At 50.2% G+C, this 21,572-nt stretch overlaps 1 protein-coding gene across 5 annotated transcripts; it reads right to left on the reverse strand.

Moving 5' to 3' along the window:
* Window positions 1-1,404: 1,404 nt before the first annotated feature.
* On the reverse strand, window positions 1,405-21,570 carry KIF18B (kinesin family member 18B). Of its 5 annotated transcripts, XM_086687542.1 has the most exons (17): window positions 21,437-21,555; window positions 14,317-14,378; window positions 12,077-12,403; window positions 11,279-11,436; window positions 10,875-10,979; window positions 10,573-10,683; window positions 10,295-10,492; window positions 10,002-10,178; window positions 9,020-9,094; window positions 8,780-8,880; window positions 8,121-8,298; window positions 7,631-7,758; window positions 4,884-5,083; window positions 4,134-4,662; window positions 3,111-3,200; window positions 2,495-2,598; window positions 1,405-2,269 (listed from the first exon to the last, which is right to left on the reverse strand). In XM_086687542.1, exons 2-17 carry the CDS (start codon window positions 14,330-14,332, stop codon window positions 2,163-2,165), a joined length of 2,604 nt encoding a protein of 867 aa, XP_086543668.1. In that variant the 5' UTR covers window positions 14,333-14,378; window positions 21,437-21,555; the 3' UTR covers window positions 1,405-2,162. The 5 variants fall into 5 exon arrangements, 3 of the variants coding, with proteins under 3 accessions (XP_086543668.1, XP_086543670.1, XP_086543669.1); XM_086687544.1 differs by lacking the exon at window positions 14,317-14,378 and having other exon boundaries at window positions 21,437-21,570; XM_086687543.1 differs by lacking the exon at window positions 21,437-21,555 and having other exon boundaries at window positions 14,317-15,565.
* Between the last annotated feature and the right edge of the window lie 2 nt (window positions 21,571-21,572).

A 21,572-nucleotide genomic window follows, 5' to 3' on the forward strand; every position in this document is an offset into this window, starting at 1 on the left:
CCTCCTGTGATTGAGGGCAGGAGCCACACGTGCTTAACTCCATTGGCAGAGTCTTTGTACATTTAATGGGTCACCCGAGAGCATATCTTGCACCATGGAGCCACAAATGTTTGCTGAGCGAATGGCCGGTTGCAGAACATCCTTGTCAAGAGTGACCTCTTCCACTTGCGGGCTGCCCCCAGCCTAGGCAAATTCTGCCTCGTGCGATGGACCCTGTTGTGTGAGGCTTGCCCTTCTGGCCCTCGTTACCAGCTGCCTTGTCCTGTGCCTGCTGCCCCGGTGCTTGCAAGGGTGATGGTGACCATCAAATGAGATAATATATGTGAGGGCCCCAGGAAATGCGCAAGTTATTCCATTTGAATCCAACAGCACTCAGCCAGGTCTCCTAAGGTCAAGGCACCACGCCAGGCCGCTGGGGGCTACAGATGTGGAGCTGTGACTGCTTCTGTGGGAATCATGGAGCATGGGGGGAAAAAACTCATTAAGACTAATTGGAGAGGCGGGAACCCCAGGCACGCAGAAAGAAATGCCTGTTCACTTCTAAAGGCAAACAGCTTGGTGTTATGCGAAGAACCAGACCCTGGTCCGAATCCTGGCCCTGCCACTTGCTGTCTAACCCTGGGCACGTTTTGTTAACCTTCTTGAGTCTCTTTCCTCATTATACCTCATAAGGTCGCAAAGTTTTGTGAGATGCCTGCAGCTGGGCAGGACCCAGGGCGCCTCTTCTGTGTTCTTGTCTCCATTCCTCCAAATAGGAGTCCAAACTGAGTGGGGCAGGGCTCACCAGGTAGAGGGGGAGGTTGCTCCCCCAGAACGGCGAGGACTCATTGGAAATTAGCAGCATTATTTACACGCTACTCAAAATGTGCTAAATACCTTTAACATGTTTGTTTTGAGAAGCAAGTTAAACACAGACTCCTATAATTTTATTTACACTATTAATTCATTCAGCCAGCCACATCTTCCTGGAGAGACAGAGGTGAACCTGTGTTGAACCATCACAACCCAAATGAGTGGAAAGGAAAGCCACGAATAGGGTTGAGAGTGGGGCTTTTGGAGCTGAAGGAAGACTGTACTGGGTTCAAGCGGTCGGGGCTTAGCCTTGAGCCTTGAGCCTCACCTGAGACCTGGGGCCGCTAAACATGCTCCCTGACAGCAGGACTCTTAGCAACCTCTGCCCAAGGCCGCAGAAGGATGGTGCAGGCCTGTACGTGGGATGCTTTCTTCACCCACTCAGGAGCAGAGGCCCTTGGTGGGGGATGGGGCCACGGAGTAAGCAGCAGAGCTCACCCTTAGGCCCAGACCTCAGGCTGCCGAAGGAGGCAGTGGGGAACGCTTTCTATACTCAGAATCTTCTGGGGAAGGTTGCTATCCTGTGCAGGCATATGGAAAGAAACACACACCAAGGATGGAGATGGTTTATTAATCATTATAATAAAAAAATATATCTATATCTACATGTACATATATATGTATATATGCAGAAATAAAGGATCAGAGGATATAAACTCGAGTATTAACAGCTTTTACATCTAGGTGGTAGCATTAAGGCTGAATTTCCCTTTCTTCTGTACACTTCTTTTTACACTGAGTGTGCATCCTGTTTGCAGTAGAGTAAGAAATGATAAAGCTATCTTCATTTGGAAATCCAAACACCACTATCATCCACATCATCACTAGGATAGCAGCCCGGGGCTGGGGCTCCTGCTCTGGGCTGCAGGGATGAGGCTGACGGTGCCTCCCTCTCTCACACACCAGGGAGAGTCAGGCTGGGAGCCCCTACCGCACCCAATCCCATCCCATCCCAGCCTCGCCCCTTCTTCATTGCACAGCGGCCATGACTGCACAGAGCCCTCTGTTAGATGGGAGGGGAGGAGCAAAGTCCCCCAAGGCCACCTGCTCGCGTGGAGAGTGTTATGAACTAGGGGAGGTAAGGTGGTTGCACCTTTAAAATAGCAACATGTTGACACTCAAGATGAATATATGCAGGCTGAGAAACTGAGTATAACAAGAGATTGATAAAGAGGGCAGGTAGCAAAATGAATGGCTGGTGAGGAGTGTTAATAAAGGAAGAGGGTGTTGCCCTTAATTGCTCCGAGGTGAGGAAGGCAGGTCAGGGCTCCTGGCACAGGCGGTTCCAGGGACCACGAGGAGCTGGTGGGTCAGGACACCTTGGTGATAGAGCTCCCAGATGACAGGGCTCCTCCAATCCCCATCAGTTCCTGCTGGCTCCTCTGGTTGCCAGGGCAGCGGGGACTGGAGGGGGGTTCTGCAGGCCAGTTGGATGGGGACAGGCAGGGAGGGAGAAAGTCAGGTTCTGTCCCACTGCTCCCCACCCCCACTCTTCTCCCACTTCTCTCATCAGGGTCCCTAAAACGCTGGGAAATACCCCAGGCCTTCCTTTCACCTGGGTCTTGGCCCTCCTGTCCCCTCCTGCTTCCTGTTTGCATCTCCCATTGTGGCCCAGACCATCCCTGTCCCCAGTGCCAGTCACCTGGGATTGTGAGGGGCCCAGCTGGCCTCTTCAAGGTGCTGCTGGGGAGGCGGGCGATGCGGCTGCGGCCACGGGCCACTCCCAGGGAGCGGGAGACTGAGGAACTGAGGGAGGGAGGGAAGGAAGGAAGGAAGTTAGGAAGATCACAGCCACACCTTGGGACTACAGGGTAGGGGTGGAGGCGTAGAGCTAGACACTAAACCTTGAGAGCAGGGGGAGGCCAAGCACCAGCTCGAGCTTCTAAGGCCAGATCTGAAGGCAGGAAGAGGCAGTGGGAAGGAGAGCTTCGTGGGGTATAACTTCGTGGGGAAGTAGAGGTGAGGGGTGGGTGATCTGGTCCCCAGATTAACCAGTGAACACTGACCGTCTCCCTCATGGAGAGGAGCCTATAGCCTTTCACTAAAGAAGGGAGATACCCTTCCCTTCTGGTACAATCCTGTACTAGCAAGGGTCAAGGGAACCTCATTCAGTAAGAGAATCCGATGCTGGCCCTGCTCACAGGACCCCTGCTACTGGCTCCAAGGGGTCCAGAGACACAGTGGAGCCCCGTAGCTGGCTCAGCATCCGCTGCCCCGGAGAAAGCTCTGTCTCTCCCCACGTACTCCCCCAGCCTCACCTCGCAATGCGCCTCTTCTTGCGGGCTGAGCTCCCAGGGAAGGAAGATGTTGGTTTGGGGCCTTTCATGGTGAACAGGGGTACAGGTCCACTGCGGGAGGGAGGGAGGTAAAGGAAGGCAGGTCAGGAGGGAAACAGGAAAAGGTGCCAGCGCCTCCTCCCTCCAGCCCCCAGCTCGGCGGGTGGGGAGGTTGGATAAGATGACCTCTGAGGTTTCTTCCTACTTAGAGGTAGATTCCTCTCCCTGCCTTACTCGGCCTGGGCTGACAGCTGAGTGACAGGCCTGTTCTGGGAGAATATCCAGATGTCAGTTTCTGGCACGTGCAGGGAACTGGAGTTCAAACAATTTGACCCTTCCACCTGCCTGGCTATGAGTCTGTTACCGAGAGGTGGTGCAGGCTGTAGGACGGGCAGGGGGTGTGGGCAGCCCACCGCCCTTGGCCTCACAAGTACAAGGTCAGTCTGCCATTTGTTCTTGGCTTTGGACTGTCCCGAGCTGATCATCCTTCCCCTTTCCTGTGGGTGGAAGGTGAAGGTGAGAGCTTCATCGTCTCACTGAAAAATGGCTGAGTAAAATTTTTCTGCGGATCCCCTTCCCAGTTCCAAATGCTGGGCTGGAGGGTGGAATCCGGGGTGGAAATGGCAGGAGCACATATTTATCAGCGGGACTTGGGACTGAGATTGAGCCAGAGAGTACCAGTGATGCAGAGGGACGGAGAGGGCTAGGCCCCTCCTTATTCCTGCTCCCTGCTGGCCGTCCCTGAGAGGGGGTCCCGTTAGCTCCTTGTGGGCATGCCACAAACCAGCACAGAGCCGGCGGCTTTGAAGTATGGACAGACAAGCCAGGAAGGAGCAGCAGTCCCGGGCCTGGGGAGCGACACTGCTCAGACCAAAGGGGGAAAGACAGCAAACGTCCGGCTCTGAGAGTCAGGCTGGCTTCTACTCTTTGCAGCACCTCTGTTCCCTCGCCAACTCCCCATCCCTGGCCTGGAAGGATGGGAGGGAGGCTGGAAGGGAGACCCACCTGGGGATGAAGGGCTGATCCAGCGTGCTCGGCTCCTGGAGAACATTCTCCCAGCCAGTGCATTCAAGGAAACTCAGTTTTGAGGGGGGCTCCTCTGAGATGTCAAAGGTGGCGTTGAGGTCCCGAGGGGGCAGGGCCAGAGGAGTAGAGCAGTTCTGCACGGCAGAAGGGCCCAGGGGCACCCGGCTTTTGATGACTGTGGCTGGGCAGATGCGAGGGGAGTGGCAGGAGGAGGAGGCCTTTCCCCCTCTGGGGGTGGTGGGCCCGAGTGAAGGCTGAGCCTCAGGCAGGGACCCCCTCCTCAGGCAGGGCAGGAAGGACTGGCGCTGGCGTTTGGTCCCCAGCTTCGGGGCTGGGGGGCTGTCTGGCTCTGAGGGGCTCGGTCTCCTCCTCCTCTTCTTCTCTGTGGGCCGCCGGGCTACCTGGGCTGGGGTGCGGTCAGGCCCTGGTAGGACCCCCAGAGTGTGCATGAGGCCACTCAGTCGCCTTGCCATGGTCCGGGTCACGGGGCCAGAGTATCCTGGAGACTCTGAACACAGAGAAGGCAGGTGTTACGGGGAGATCAGGGACCATCCAGAAGGAAGGAGAATTTGTAGAATTGGGGGAGACACAGGAGCCTCTAACTCCACAGGTCTACTGGGACTCCTGTCCACCGCTGCATGACCCAGCAGCTGAGGGCCCAGCCGCCCCTCAGCATGAGCTGGGTCTTGGAGAGGGCATTGATAGAGGCAGAGCAGGGACAAGACTCACCTGACTCTAAACGCAGCTCCAGAGGTGCCCCCCTGGCCGGGCCGGGTGTGCCTGAGGCCTCGGCTCTGGGCTCAGCTTTTTCCTCTTGTACCAGCTGCTGTAGGGTCTCGAACTCTGTGATCATGTCGGGGGTCAGCAGGTTGGCTGCTTGGAGCAGGGAGTACTGTCGCTGTGCCAGGCACAGCACCTTCAGGGCCAACCTGGAAGGGAGGGGAGGGGATCCCGCCCCTCCTCAGACCTGGCCCCACTGCTCCAGCGGTGAGGAGCACACGAGGGCGGGTCCCCTGGCTCCCTCCTGCCTTGCCCCCCACACTGGCACGCTGGCCTCCCTGCCCTCCCAGCTGTGGCTCTTGCCTCGCTACCCCCTTGCTGGAGACCAAGGCTGGTGGAGATGGTCACAAGCAAGGCAGGAGGGAGGCTTCACCCCTAAATATGCGCCCTGACAAAGACAATGACCTGGGAGGTAGGGAAAGGGCACTAAATGGCCTTGGACCAGAAGGTCTGAGTTTCCTCTCAGCTCTGCCGCTTACTAGCACTTGACCTTGAGTAAGTTCATCCACCCAAGGGCAATGTAAGGTAGCAGCAGTGAGAGCTAGGCTCAGGTCAGCCTGCCAGCTCAGATCCAGGCTTCCACACTTGCTGCTGTGTGATCTTGGAGGCACTACTTAACCTCAGTGTCCACATCCTTAAAACGGGGATAACAAATACACCCACCTCTTAGGGTGGTTGGGAAGATGAAATGAGTTATTTGGTATATAAAGTATTTAAAGAGGACTAAGCACTGTAAAGTTAACTGTGACCGGTAAAATAAAAACCTCTAGCTTGTCAGGACAAGAGGAGATGAGATTAGATATGCTGTGTTCGTCTCGGTTCTGAGAAGACCCTCGAAAACGCATTTAGTCCACTTCATGGTGGGGATCCTGAAAGAGCTGGTGTGGATCAATGCACACTTCACATGCACTGAGGGGCTATTTAAAGGGAATTATGAGGGTAATGCGATTATTGATATTGTACATTTAGATTCTAATAAAGCAAATTTCCTTCCTGTGAGGCACGCCTCTGATGAAAGAATGGACACAGTTATCTCGGTGGGGATTACTCCTGGCCAATAATTTATCCTCAGGTAGCTCTACCTGCCTGGCCATCCCTGAGCCCCCTCCTGTGCCTTCAGTGTCTGCTTGGGGAATCCAAACTCATTTTATAAAGCAGCCACCAGGCCTTTTTGAAAGAAGTCCGGATATAAATTAAAAAGGACACAGCAGAAACTCATTCTACATCTGCCTGAGAAAAGTGAGTGTCTAGGGAGAAATGCATGGGCTTGGATGTCAGGTGACCCTGGTCTCACCCTGTCCCTCTGGCTGTGTGGCCCTGGTACCCCATCTGGCAAGTGGGGAGCTGGTCTACACCATGGGTTTCCAAATTAGGTTTCACGAAACCCATCGGAGGACATTTAAAATGGAGCTCTGCTTTATCTGTTCTACATATTAAACTTCAGCATAAGATTTCATTTGAAGAAAGGACTTTGTAGCTAAAAAAAATCCTGAAAAACCACTGAACTGGAAAATCTAAGATCCACTCAGTGCCCTGGTGGTCCAAGATTCTAAAGTCTAAAGCCAAAGAGAAATGATTTTCTATTATCTGGTTGTTAGGGTGTTTCCAAGTATGGAGAGGATCTAGCATGTTCTGCAGCCCCTGATACATGGGGTCTTCTGTCACATTTTATTAGTGTCTGTTATTAGCCCTAAGAAGAAGGGAGAATAAAGCCTATGTTCCCCAAATCATAGCTAAGAGTGAAGCACCTTGTCGGGGACCACAAAACCAGAGGCAAAGCAGAAAGGAGAGCCCTGGCGTTCTCCCTCTTCACAGCGGGGGACGCCAGAACAGGGAAGGGACCCTGACTCATCAGTGGGAGCCCTGGGGGCCAAGGGGACATCCTGCCAGCGCATCCTGGCCACTCCAGGGCCCCGGGGAGTCAGCAGCAGGAGATAGATAATGAGCCGCTGATTATTCAGGCTGCAGCATTTTTGCTGAGTAGGGAACAGACACTCCCCAACAAGAAATAAAATTAAACAGGCCCTTCTGTCCGGAAGCTTTAAATATACTGCCTAGCGTGAAGTGTGCTGGGGAGGCAGGAGTGGGGTTGGCAGCAGCAAAGCTAAGTGGCAGGGGATTTATGGTCTAGGGGCCAAGGTAAAACATACTAGCAGCACCTCTCTATTAAGCACAGAAACAAGGGTCCAGAATCCATTTCTCTTTGGCTCTGGGTGGTGGTCTGTATTTACTTCTGAGAAGAAATAGCCACAATCCGTTGATGAAGACACTTGATAAACGCCTGACTCGGGATGGCTGTCCATTTCTCAGCCCGCCACCCAACTTCTCTTGGCTGCTTGGTTCCTCCTTGCAGAGGACAGACGGGCAGCTCAGCCCCCAGACTGGGAAGCACAGCACTAGCCAGGCAGCCCTGCCCTAACTTGGTGCTTGCCAGCCAAATTCTGGATGGAATTTGGTGTTTTGCTCGCCAGTTATGTGGAAGAATAGAGATGACGGGTAAGTACACAGAGTAGGTGATAATCTTAAGTTGTTGAAAGCAGATCAGGGACAACATTGAGGGAAAAAGACTCGACTCTCAACTAGAGCAGAACCAGAGCATTGGCGACGTGCCGAACACCGGCTCCCCCCCCACCCCCGAAGGTCGGAACCCATCGCCTGCCACCCTGGACCCCGGAGAAGAACGAGAAGACACCTACTGCTTAGAACAGTCCCTGCCCAAGTTCTGTGGTGAGAGGCAGCCCGTGTCTGGCTTGGGCTGCAGGGTCAGGCCCGGGGACCTTGGCAGTGGGTGTCTGAGGGTCTGCTCTGGTACCTGGATTGGAACCTGAGGAGGAGAGGAGTCACAGGTAGAGGGGCCAGGATGGCCACCCTCCCCCACATAAGCAGATCTTAAAATCCTTCCCTCCTCCAAGGGGGGGATGAAAGAGGGGATCTTGGGCGGACTGGGTCCCGGTTGATCCTTTCTCCGTCCCAGACTCCTCCTCTCTCCCTGCTCCCCTTCTGGTAACATGCATGCTTGTCACTTCCAGACATAGGCTCTGACAGGGATGCCCCTTCCTGCACAGGATCTGAAAGCCCCTTAATGACTAACACGTAAGACATCCAGGTGGAGAGCCCAGAACTGAAGAGACTCTGTGAGCTGAGGAGGGACATTGCTTCCAACCCTCCACTAGCTCCAGGTCCTACCTCCTCGGCTGGGTTGTCTTCCTTGTCCTCTGGGGGCGGTTCCCGGTCTGGAGAGTTCCCTTCCATGACCCTCCCCACCGGGGCCTCTGGCCCCAGGCTCTCCTCTGGAAGGACTGCAGACCCTGGGTGGAGCTCTGGGGTGCAGGGCTGGCTGGGAAGACGGGACGGTGAGGGGCAGCTGGGAAGGATAAGGGGGAAAGGAGGGGACTTGAGAGGCGGGAAACAGGGTCAGGTGGGGAAAGCAGGGAGGGGTGGGGTCTCTGTGGCACCAGGTGGCAGAGAACCATAAGGGATGGATGCCTGGGTAACAAGTGGGCAGTAGCAGAGGGTGAGAGAGGGAGTTGGTGATTTCCTGGCTTAGGAAACAAGGATGCTTGTCTGTTAATTTTACCTTCTTTTAAATAGTATATGCTCCTTATACAGGCTGGGGGGTGTCACTAACTCATCTGACACAGATCATTTCTTCTATTCTTATTTTACTGAGAGGTGCTATTAGGGCTGTCTAGAATACGCTGTGTCAAATGAGAGAGCACTGGAGGTGGCAATCAGTGTCCTGGGCACTGGCTGGGAACCCTCAACCCCAGGTGGCAGCACAGAAGCTGGGGAAGGGGGTTTTTCCCTGCTGAGCTAAAGAGGGTAAGCACGGCGGCAGGACTCACGCTTGCTGGGGAGGGCCGGATCTGGGGGATTTCGGGAGGTCCTGTGGTGGTGCTTGGGCTCCCGCCTCGTACATTTGGAGCTTCTCCCTCAGGGCAGCCACCTGCAATCAGAGCAACCCAGCCTCTCAGAGCCCCAGGTGAGCACAGGCGCTGAGGGGTGGGCACGGAGCCCTGACGGCGCCCCACTGCTCATCTCTGGCGCCCTGCTTCCCGGCCAAACTCCCCAGGAGGGCTCCTCACCTCAGCCTGCAGCTGCTGGCAGATGGTGGCATACTGGCTGATGTGACAGTCCAGGCTGATCACATTACTCTTCAGCTAAGATGCGGGGCAGAGAGGGGGGCAAGGTACAAGAGAGATTTCACGTGTTCATTCAAAGCAGCTTTTAGCCACCACCTCCGATGACCAGGCACTATGCTAGGCGCTTTACTCACATTCTCAAGAATCACCCTCCCGACTGGGGAAACAGATCAGGGAAGGGCAGCGATTTGCCTGGGACCACAGCAAGAGGCAGAAGGATGCTTTTGAACCCAAGACTCCTGACTCCCTGACCAATCCACTCTCACCAGGCCAGGGGCTTCCCAGCAACAGCTCCAGGAGCATCAGGGCTCCTCAGAGGAGGCAGGGACAACTCTGCTTTTATCTGTGTTACATGTTACTGTTTATGTTGTTTGGCTGAAAATATTGTCCTGCTGCTAAAAACAAGTCTGAAAAAGATCATTGGCCAGCACTTGGCCACCCCCTTCCGTTGTCTCCCCTTTTTTTTTTTTTTTTAATTTTTGAAATGTTTTTTATTTTTGAGACGGAGAGAGACAGAGCGCAAGTGGAGGAGGGGCAGAGAGAGAGGGAGACACAGAATCTGAAGCAGGCTCCAGGTTCTGAGCTGTCAGCACAGAGCCAGATGCGGGACTCGAACTCATGAACTGTGAGATCATGACCTGAGCTGAAACCCAGAGTCAGACGTTTAACCAACTGAGCCACCCAGGCATCCCTTATTATTTTTTTTCAAGTCTGGAGACTGTCCTGCCTCTCCTGCAACTGGAGTCTTCCCAAGGATGGGTACTACATGGCTTCTATAGCAGACTCGCCCTAAAGACTGAGTCTCGGGGACTTCTTCCCTCTGCCTTGGGGGAATACTCAGGTAGCGGAGAGAGCTGTGTGGGTCCCACCCCTTCCTCCTCCTGCACCCCCCACAACAGATTGGCCATTTCTGGCTGCCACACACCGAGAGCTTGATCTCTTTGGCCCGGTCAGCATACTTGAGGGTGTTGTATGTGTCCTCGTAGGCCAGACTGGAGGGGCTGACGGTAGCGATCATCACTGTGCGACAGTTGCCCCCGATGGAGTCCTTGAGCAGACGGGTCAGTTTGCTGTCCCGGTAGGGCACGTGAGACTTACGGCCCTGGGGAGACAGAAGGGGGCATGGGGTGAGGTAGCCGGACTGGACGGATCCAGGCTGAGACCCAGGGCTGGAGGGAAGGAACTTTGGCTTTAGGCTCTGGGTCTGTGCGGTTTTACCTTTGCGTCGGCCAGGGCGTTGAGGACGTTGATGAGGGCCAGCAGAGAACGATTGATGTTGGCACCCTCCCGCAGCCGCTCCCCCTTCGCGTGGGTGCTAGACGCCCGCTCCGAACCAGCCAGGTCAATCAGGCTCATTTTGGCCACTTGAAGGGCCTGAGTCAGACCTGGAACCCGGTCCTGCCGCTTCACGAAGATCTGGGGGCAGATGGTAGGGGTGAGGGGGTGCTGGGTATCAGGAGCCCCAGCTTCAGGCTCCAACCCCTGACCCCTCTCACCTGGAAGATGGCATGGGAGCGGGAGGAGGTAGCATTGGCGTCAGTTGGGTGCTGCGTGCGGTTGCGGTTCCCCCTGGTCAGCATGTCCAGCAGCTGCTCAGCTGAGGTTGGCTACGGAGGAGATGCCCAGGAAGGGGGCTGCGGTCTCCCCAAACGGGGCTTCTCCCCCAAAAGGGAGAGCCGCTCTTCAGAACCAATGTCACCCCCTGGCTCCCACCACCACCCCACGATCCAGGGGATCCCCAAACTGCCTGGTGAGAGAACCCTGGGGCTGTTCCTGCCGCCCGAGCCCAACCCCACACCTGGTGGAAGGAAAGTCCTTGCACCACCACGCCCTTGTCAGGGTCCTCACGGATGGCCAGGGGCCCCTTGGGCTCCAGGAGGTCATGGATCTGCTCATTGTACACCTGTGGAGAAAGGAAGCAAGAGAGAGGCCTGAGGTGCAGGGCAGGGGCAGCATGCCAGAACACCATGCCAGGAGTGGCACTTTGCAGGATAGTGTTAAATGGCGAGAGCAGGACGGACAGGTTTAATTCCAGTGCAGTCTCTCTCAGAGCTGCGTCTATGCTCTCTGGGCTCTCAGCGAGCCCCCATCGGCCCACTTCCTACCACCCTCTCTCCCCACTCTCTCTCCCTTCCCCCCACCTTTAGGGGTTGTGAGAACGAGGGGTGAGGCTGCCCAGGGCCTGTGAAGGAACAGCCCTACCTCCTGGTAGCTGATGAGCACCTCGAATCGCTTCTCCTCCTGGTGGGCCTCAAGCCGCCTGTACAGTTCCATGGTGGTCAGGTACATGATGCCGGGGTCCCCCTCTCTTCCCAGCATGGTGTGCGTCTTCCCAGCCCCGGTGGCCCCATAGGCAAACACTGTGGGGGACAGAGTGGGGGTAGGGTGGTGGCAGAGCCAGATCCGCCTCCCCTAGGGGTCCTCTTGCGCATTTCCACCCAGGCCAGCCCTCCCCTTCTCCCCTAGCCCCTCCCTCCGCCTCCCTGTGCACAGCTCCACTGCCACTGCCCACGCGCATCCCACCGAGTTCACACTGCGGCTTTTGAGTTCTCTATGCCTATGGCCCAGCTCCCCTGTGGGCTTGGGGCTTCCAGGGCAAAGGGGTCTCTGCTCTGAGTGAGAGCTTCTCCCTTCCCCAGTTCAGGCAGCTTCCTCTGCTGCAGGCCTGCTGTTCCTTCCCTCACATTACTAACCTCCATTCGTGATCATGCATTTGTGGGGGTGATTTGTGATGAATGTCTTCTCCCCTCTAGAACGCAAGCATGAAGGGGACAAGGAACATGTCTGTCTGATCTGCTTCTAGAGCCCAGTAGAGTGTTTCACAAAGGAGAATGAATGGAGGACCCACAGGAAATGAAAGGGCCAGAACCCTCCTCAGCAAGTGCCCAGCGGAGGGGAAGGTGGGCACATGTCAGAGGGCAGATGAAACCCTTAGAAGGAAGCAGGAAGGCAAGGGCACTACCAACCAGGGCTTTTCCTCCTCGCTGCCCAGATTCTCACCTGAGCAGTTGTAGCCCTGGAGGAAGCTGTCCAGAATGCTGTGGGTGGTGTGCTGGAACACGTCCTGTTGGGTGGCCGTCTCACCAAAGACCCGGTCAAAGACAAATGTCAGGTCTTTGCCCTTCTTCTTGGGGCCATCATGGGTACTGCCCCATTTCAGGCCAAGGAAGCCCCCATCGGGCTCCTCAGGGTCAAACACCAGCACCCGCTCATCCACCACCTGAACGACAGGCCGCCGCTGACTCTCCAACTCCCGTGGGGTGGGAGGCCGGACCCGCACCACCACTCGCACCTTGCTGTCCTCCACCGCCATCACCATGGCAACACCTGGGCAGGCACACAATGGAGATGAGGACCAATCTGACCTTAGGCCTGATGAGGTGCCCCCTCAGCCTTGTTGCCGGTCAAAGGCTTTCTGTCACTCCCTCCCCAACAACTGATCTTCATCTGATACCTCAAGAGAATAAGAATTGCCAGCACCCATCAGTAAATATCTCTTTCTCACTTGAAATGCCACCTATCCAAATGACTTTAGTGCTTTCAGAGGCCCACGACTGGGCTACTATGTTCCACAAATCTGTCTACACCCGTGCCAGTGCCACAGTTTCCATCTCATTCCTTTACGGTATGCTTTTTATCTAGTAAGGCAAGAACCACCTCCCCTTCCAACCGCCCCTCCTGCCCCCATTAGTCTTTCTTTTTCATAAATGTCTTTAATTTTTTTAACATTTATTTTTGAGAGAGAGAGAGAATGCAGGGGAGGGGCAGAGAGAGAGGGAGACACAGAATCCAAAGCAGGCTCCAGGCTCTGAGCTGCCAGTACAGAGCCCGATGTGGAGCTCAAACTCACAGACCCTGAGATCATGACCTGAGCCAAAGTCGGCTGCTTAACCAACTACACCATCCAGGTGCCCCTTCAGAAATCTCTTAACTATTGTCCATGCATTATTGTTCTACTTGACTTTGGGAAAATGTCATCAATTCCACCCCCAACCCAGAACACAACCCCCCAAACCCTATTGGGATTACAAATTGGAATAGTATTGTTTACACATTTATTTTATATTAAAACTTTCCATGCAAGCACATGGCTATTGCCTTTCTATTTATTCAGATATTTCTTATGTCCCTCAGTTACGATTTTATAGGTTTTCATCTCTTCAGATAGGTTCTGTAATTGTCTTTGTAATACAATTCCCAAGTACTTTAATTGCTCTTATGAAAGGAGAACTTTCCTGCATCTCCGTTTCCAGGTGGTAATTGCTAGTGGAAGAAACACAATTGTTAATTATACATTTGCCTTCTACCCACTCCCCTTAAACTCTTACTAATTCCAATTGTTTTTATTAGAACTTACTGAATTTTCTGAGTACATAGTTATAGATCGAAAAAAAATTTTTTTTTACCTTTTCTTCTCCATGGTTATGCCAAATATTTTATTTCTTATCTATTGCATTCCCTAGAACTTACAAAACAATGTTGAATAATAATGATGATAATGGGGGCGCCTGGGTGGCTCAGTCGGTTGGGCGTCCGACTTCAGCTCAGGTCACGATCTCAAGGTTCGTGAGTTTGAGCCCCGCGTCAGGTTCTGGGCTGATGGCTCAGAGCCTGGAGCCTGCTTCCGATTCTGTGTCTCCCTCTCTCTCTGCCCCTCCCCCATTCATGCTCTGTCTCTCTCTGTCTCAAAAATAAATAAACATTAAAAAAAAAAATTAAAAAAAATAATGATGATAATGGGCATCCTTGTCTTGCTCTTGATCTTAAAGGAACTAACATTTTAGTGATTCACTATTTAGAAATTAGTTTTGGACAAATAGTTAATTATCATAATAGGAATTTCCTTCACTCTTTTTAACTTCAAGTTGTTATCAGGAATGTTTAGAATTTTACCTAATGATCTTTCAGCATCTCCTGATATGTTTATGTGGGTTTTTTTCTCCTTTATTTTGTTGATGTGGTAAATTTTTTTATATTATTCTTGGTATCAAACCAACCATGCATCATTGGTAAAAAAAAAAAAAAAAATCCTACCCTGGCCACACTGAAGTTTTCCTTTTTTTTTTTTTTTTTTTTTTGAGAGAGAGGGCGCAAGTGAGCGAGGAGGGGTAGAGAGAAAGGGAGAGAGAGATCCCAAGAGGGGCAGAGAGGGAGGGAGGGAGGGAGGGAGGGAGGGAGGGAGGAAGGAAGAGAGAGAGAGAGAGAGAAGTGGGGCTCACTGAAGCAGGGTTCATGCTCACCAGAAACAGGTCTCATGCTCACTAGATGAGGGGCTTGAACTCAGGAACCATGAGATCATGACCTGCGCCGAAGTCAGATGCTTAATGGACTGAGCCACCCAGGCGCCCCAGAAGTTTTCCATTTTTTAAAATTAATTAATTAATTAATTAATTAAGTTATTTATTTATTTTTGAGAGAGAGAGAGAATGAGTGGAGAAAGGGCAGAGAGAGAGGGAAAAAGAGAATCTTAAGCAGGCTCCATGCCCAGCATGGAGCCCAATGCAGGGCTTGATCTCACCACCACGAGATCATGACCTAAGCTGAAATCAAGGGTTGGACACTGAACCAATTGAGTCACCTAGGCGCCCCTGAGGTTTTCCATTTTTAAATGGCTAAATGTGTCAACCTTCTTTTTTTTATGGTTTTATGTCATATTTAAGAAGATATTCCTTCCCCGAGGTAATTTTTTTATATTTCTGTCTCATACTTTTTCTTACATTTAGCTCTTTATCCAGACAGAATTAATTTTTTTGTGAATGAGGTTTCTAAATATCTTTTCTTTCTTTCTTTCAATGTTCGTCTATTTTGAGAGAAAAAGAGCATGCATGTGTGTGTGCATGAGCAGGAGAGGGGCAGAGAGAGAGAGAGAGAGGGAGAGAGAGAATCCCAAGGAGGCCCCACACTGTCAGTGAAGAGCCCAACATGGGGCTTGATCTTACAAATCGTGAGATCATAACCAGAGCCAACATCAAGAATCAGACACTTAACTGACTGAACCACCCAGGAGCCCCTCTAAATATCTTTTCTTTCCAAATGGTAAGCAATTATACCAAGACCATTTATTCAATAGTGCATTCTTTCTCTACCAATTTGAAATGCCACATTTAACATAACTATATTCTCATATGAACATGAATTTATTTCTGGGCTCTCTATTCTCCTCTACTGATAGATTCCTCCTGCAGTAACTTGTAATTGCAGTGGTTCCATTACACACATCACCTTTGTTCTTTTCTTGGCTATTCTCGGGCATCTTGTCTTGCAGATGATTTTGGAATCAGCTTACAGAGTTTTATGAAAACACCTGCTAAGATTTTAATTGGGACTATTTTGAATTTATAAATTAGGGGTGCCTGTGTGGCTCAGTCAGTTGAGCATCCGACTTTGGCTCAGGTCATGATCTCACGGTTCGTGGATTCGAGCCCCGCGTCAGGCTCTGTGCTGACAGCTCAGAGCCTGGAGCCTGCTTTGGATTCTGGGTCTCCCTCTCTTTCTACCCCTCCCCCATCTGCACTGTCTTTTTCTTTCTCAAAAATAAACAAACATTTAAAAAAATTCATAAATTAACATGAAGACAATTGACATCTTTATAACATCAAGTCTTCCCATCTAGGAACATATTTCTCTCTTTTCATTGTTCACAACTTTATAGTCCTCAGTAAAATTTCAGTTTTCCTTACATGAGTTTTGTCTATTTCTTGATTGGCTTATTATTGGTTATTATATAGTCTTTATTAGGCCCTTTTTATTTATTCATTTTTATTTTTTAATTTTGTTAATGTTTATTTATTTATTGAAAGAGAGACAGAACATGAACAGGGGAGGGGCAGAGAAAGAAAGGGAGACACAGAATATGAAGCAGGCTCCAGGCTCTGAGCTGTCAGGACAGAGCCCAAGGCGGGACTCGAACTAACAAACTGTGAGATCATGACCTGAGCCAAAGTTGAAGTTGGAAGCTTTACCAAACTAAGCCACCCAGGCACCCCTAAGCCCTTTTTAAAATTGCATTTTCAGGGGCGCCTGGGTGGCTCAGTCAGTTAAGCGTCTGACTTCGGCTCAGGTCATGATCTCACGGTTCGTGGATTCGAGCCCCGCATCAGGCTCTGTGCCGACAGCTCGGAACCTGGAGCCTGTTTCAGATTCTGTGTCTCCCTTTCTGTCTCTGACCCTGTCCCGTTCATGCTGTGTCTCTCTCTGTCTCAAAAATAAATAAACGTTAAAAAAAAATTAAAATTGCATTTTCAGGGGCGATTGGCTGGCTCAGTTGGTGGAGTATCCAACTCTTGATCTCAGGGTTGTAGAGATTATTTAAAAATAAAATCTTTGGGGCGCCTGGCTGACTCAGTCGGTAGAGCATGAAACTCTTGATATCAGGGTTGTTAGTTTGAGCTTCATGCTGGGTGTGGAGCCTACTTAAAAAAAAAAAAAAAATATATATATATATATATATATATATATATACACACACATATATAAATAAATAAATAAATAAATGACATCTTTAAAAATAAATATATCAAAATAAAAAATAAATAAAATTGCATTCTCTATTTTTTTCTCCCAGAATATGGGAAAGCAACTCCTTTCTGGATGCAGATCTTGTATCTGGCCACATTACTGATTTCTCTAATAGACTGTCATTGATTCTCTTAGGTTTTTCAATTAAATGATGATATAGTTTGCAAAAAATGAAAGTTACTTTCTATTTTTAGCTCTACTATATTTAGTTCCCTACCCTCCACTGTCCATTAGGAATGGACATTACATTTTATCAAATGCTTTTTTTTGGGCAGCCTGGATGATAACAGTGTTTCTCCTTTTTTTTTTTTTCTTTTTTTTTTTTTTTTTTTTTTTGGTAGCTCTACACCCAACATGGGGCTTGAACTCACAACCCCCAGATCAAGAGTCTCATGCTCCACCTACTGAGCCAGCCAGGTGCCCCATTCTTTAATCTGTTAATACAGGGGATGGCATAGACAGATTTCCTAATGTTGACCTGGTAATAATTCCAAACATTTATTTGTCTATTCCCTCTTGATTTCACCTCACATCTCTCTCTGCTTTTTTCATTCTCCTTCAAGCCAGCCTACCAAGGGTAGAGATGGAATTTCTGGAATGCAGGAGTCACGGATATCCTGGAAAAGTTCAGCCTACCTCTAGGGATATATTAACAGGGTTTAGGAACAGGGGCTGTTTCTGGGGGATATGAATAGATGAATGCTTTCCCAGGAAAGACTAGGTCCTACTGACAGGAAAGAAAAGTGAGATTTCTCCCTAATACTCCAGTAAATTACTCAGTTTTTCCTTTGGAAATGGAGCAGAACTGAGCTGATTTGAAACTCTCAGTCCCTATCCCCACACTTCGGAATTTCTTCCCCACACAAAACAAGGGAACGATATCAACCAATAATAATCTGGTTACACTGTATAGTTCTTTTCCTGTCCCAGCAATCAGACTGCCATAATAAACATAACAGCTAAATGCTCACTATGCAGGGGCTGTTTGAAGCACCTTATGGATACCATCTCCTTTCATCTCCATTGCAATCCCACAAGATAGATACTATTATTATACTCATTTTTCAGTGAGAAAATTGAGACAGAGAGGGTTAAGCAACTTGCCCAAGATCCCAAGGCTAGTACGTGATGGAGCTTGGTTCCAGCCCAGGCAGTCTGACTACACTGCCTTATAATGATAATATATATTATGCTCTCATGATCACATTGTTGTAATTGTCCCATATGTTTATATAATAATTATAATCCCTTTTATGTAACCAGCATTATGCATTCTGCAAGCACTTTCAGATATATGGACTGTACCTAATTTTCAACACTCAGAGAGGGTTCCTGTCTCCCATCCTTGCATTCCTGCCCCCAGGGAGCCCTACTCTTATACCCAGGGAAGAAAAGGCAGAGGGTACCTGGCCCTACCATCTAGGTCTACACTGGCTGCCTTAATGGCAGTCCCAGCCCCCCACCAGGAGGGTTTTAGCTGAGGAGGAGCCACAAAGCAGCCTAACATTCTAAGCAGGAAATTAAAAAGGGCACTGGCAACGGAGTGCACATAACCTTTACAGTTGTCTCCTCTCTGCCTCCTGAGGGCCAGTGAGGCAGACTGTTTGCCTAATGAGATGTTTTCCTTCTTCCTGAGACTGTGCTGGGGGCACAGGCTAGGGGGTATGGTGACACTTGGCATGGCTGCAGCTAGGACGTCTGGGTCCTGGTCTCCGCTCTGCATCTGACTGGTGGGGAGGTCTTTCCGGCCATACCACATCAATGTCGTCAACGTCGCATCAGCTTCCCCCTTCGAGAGCCAGAGAGAACAGCTACTGATCTGCTCCCACCCCAGGGGGATGGGGAGATTAATGAGAGAACGTTTGTCAAGTTTGCTTTGATCCTCGGTTGGAAAGAGCATTTCAGCCCAAAGTACAAGGGAGATGATTCTTTAATAAGATCTTCAGGGTTCTGAGCCAGCCACAGTCACGTCCTGTTTCTAACCCAGGGCAGCTCATTAAAACCCAGAGGCTAGTTCACGGCCGAGCTGGGGCTGGGAAGCCAAGATTCAGTTGTTTTCAGGGTAGGCTCCTCGCCCACCCTCATAGGGACAGGCCAAAAAAGAACAAACTCCTTAGAAGCCCCTGGAGAATTTCTGAGGACTTGAGGGGATCTGGCTGCAGACATCGGGAGCTGGGAAGACAGAGAAGGTGCCTAGTCCTTGGACATTCTATTTTCATAGGGGTTGCTGTAATCCCCCTCATCACTCCCTTACATCTCTCACATGTCTCTTTCTTTCTTTCTTTCTTTCTTTCTTTCTTTCTTTCTTTCTTTCTTTCTTTCTTTAAAACTTATTTATTTTGAGAGAGTGAGAGAGCGCACATGCATTAGTGGGAGAGGGGTGGAAAGGGAGAATCCCAAGCAGGAGCCTGACGTAGGGCTCGATTTCACAAACCGGAGATCATGACCTGAGCTGAGATCAAGAGTCAGATGCTTAACCCACTGAGCCACCCAGGGGGCTCATCACACGTGTGTTTCTTGTCCTCAAGCTTCAAGAGAGCAGGACCCTCTTCTGATACAGTCTGTGCATCAGGTCCAGATACGTAGGCACCAGGTCTGGCATGCAGTGGATGGATAAGAGCCAGAGAAGAGTAGGGTCTGAATCCAAAAGTTTAAGAATAACTACTATTGTAGCTAACATTTATTGAGCACATAACTATGTATCAGGCACTATGCTAACCGCTTTTCAAATGGTGTCATTAACTGTCACAACAATCTCATTCTGTGGCTGTTGATACAATTGTTATAATCCCACTCTACAAGGGAAACTGAGACTCCGGAAGGAACTAGTCACATCAATGGTAAGTGGCAAGGCCAGAATTTGACCTTGTTCTGACTGTCACCGGAGGCATTCTGTTTCATCCTAGACTAGTCTGTTCCATAGCTGGGCTTTTGCAATTCCCATCTCCCCTTACTTTGGTACCCACAGGGCAACATCTAAAGACCACTGGTTCTTTCTATCGGTAGTCGATCAGAGGAAGGAGCTGTTTTATTTTGGTTTAAAAAAAAATTTTTTTTTAACGTTTTTTATTTTTGAGACAGAGAGAGCATGAACGGGGGAGGGTCAGAGAGAGAGGGAGACACAGAATCTGAAACAGGCTCCAGGCTCGACCCATCAGCCCAGAGCCCGACGCGGGGCTCGAACTCACAGACCGCGAGATCGTGACATGAGTCGAAGTCGGACGTTTAACCGACTGAGCCACCCAGGCGCCCCATGATGTATTTTTTTAATATACATTTCTGACTTCTGATGGCTAATATTTTCTTTGAGATTTTAACAACTACATTTACAAAAAAGATTGGTAATTTTATCTCAATTCTGGTATCACAAAATAGACTGGAAATGTTTTCTCTTTTTTTAAGGGGAGTTTGTAGATTAGAATTTTTCTTCTAATTGCTCATAAATTTCTGGTGGAATTTGATGGGTTTTTCTTTTTTCTTAATGGGTGGATTTGAAACTAATTCAATTCCTCAATGGACCTAAGTGTGTTAAAAATTTCCATAATTTCTTGAAAAATAAAAACAAAACATTAAAAAAATTTTTTTAAAGGAGTGCCTGTGTGGCTCAGTCAGTTAAGCGTCTGACTTCGGCTCAGGTCATCACCTTGCAGGCCATGAGTTTGAGCCCCAAATAGGGCTCTGTGCTGACAGCTTGGAGCCTGGAGCCTGCTTCAGATTCTGTGTGTGTGTGTGTGTGTGTGTGTGTGTGTGTGTGTGTGCCCTTCCCCTACTTGCATTGTCTCTCTCTCACTCTCTCTCAAAAATTAAAAATAAAACATTAAAAAAAAATTTCCCATAACTTCTTGAGTCAGTTTTGCTAAGTTGTTTTTTTTTCCTAGAAAATTGTCCAAAAGCATTGTTAAAAGGGTGTTCCATTGAAGTCTCTCTCTTTAATGTCTCAGTAACTGAAGTTATGCTCCTGTTTTCATTCCTAAGATCATTTTTCTTTATTTTTTAAGTTTTATTTATGTAAGTAATCTCTACACCCAACGTGGGGCTCGAACTCACCACCCAGAGATCAAGAGTCGCATGCTCTTCTGACTGAGCCAGCCAGTCGCCCCCCCAACATCATTTTTCTATTTCTTTTCCTTATATCTTAATCAATATTGACAGAGGTTTGGCCTTTTTACTAGTCTTTGCAAGATACAGCTTTGGTTAAGTTAATCTTCTCTATTACATAGTAAAATTCTATTTCATTAATTTCTGCTAACTCCTTTAAAATTTTTTTCTACACATGTATTCTGTTGTCCTGTTCTATCTTAAGGGGTCAAAAGTGCCAAAGCTAAGAGGAGAGGCATCCTAGGAGCAGTGGCAGAAGGCATGGTTTTCTGTCATACAGATATTTTATTCCTTCCTTTACTCAATCAAATATTTACTGACTGCCCCAGTAACTAATTTACGGCCGCTGGCACAGCTCTGCAATCAGTTCTTCCGTATAGATGTGCGGAGAGGGTCTTAGCTACTCCACACAGACGTGCAAGGGTCCCAGGTCTCCAGATTTAGTGAGCAGAAGGACCTTTCACAGAGCGGATGCACAGAGGGCCGGGCCCCGTGCTGCTGTGTCGACCCCGTCCAGGTCCTGTACAAATGAGCAGAGGGATCCCGATCTCCACGCAGTTGTGGAAGGAAGCACCCTGTTACCCCCACCGCGCCCCGTCCCGTTCGGAGGGAGCCACCCAGAACCTGCTGGGTCTCCACGCTGCACCTTTGGGTCTGGCGCAAAAGCTGCTTCCGCCCTGAGCGGCTGGGTCCGCCTGAGCGCTGGAGCCCGCGGGGCCGACTCCGCCGTGGGCCAGAGCTTACCCTTCCTCGGTTCCCCGTCGCTGGTGTCTCCGCTCACAGCCGGGTCCGCCGCAGCCGTGAGCCCCGGACCACCCGAGAGCTCACCCCACACGCTCGCCACCCGCTCCAACCTTCGCCCCGCGCCGCGCGTTCAAAT

The sequence above is a fragment of the Puma concolor genome, chromosome E1 (assembly GCF_028749965.1).
Source record: "Puma concolor isolate L17-30 chromosome E1, mPumCon1.1.hap2, whole genome shotgun sequence".
NCBI lineage: Eukaryota > Metazoa > Chordata > Mammalia > Carnivora > Felidae > Puma > Puma concolor.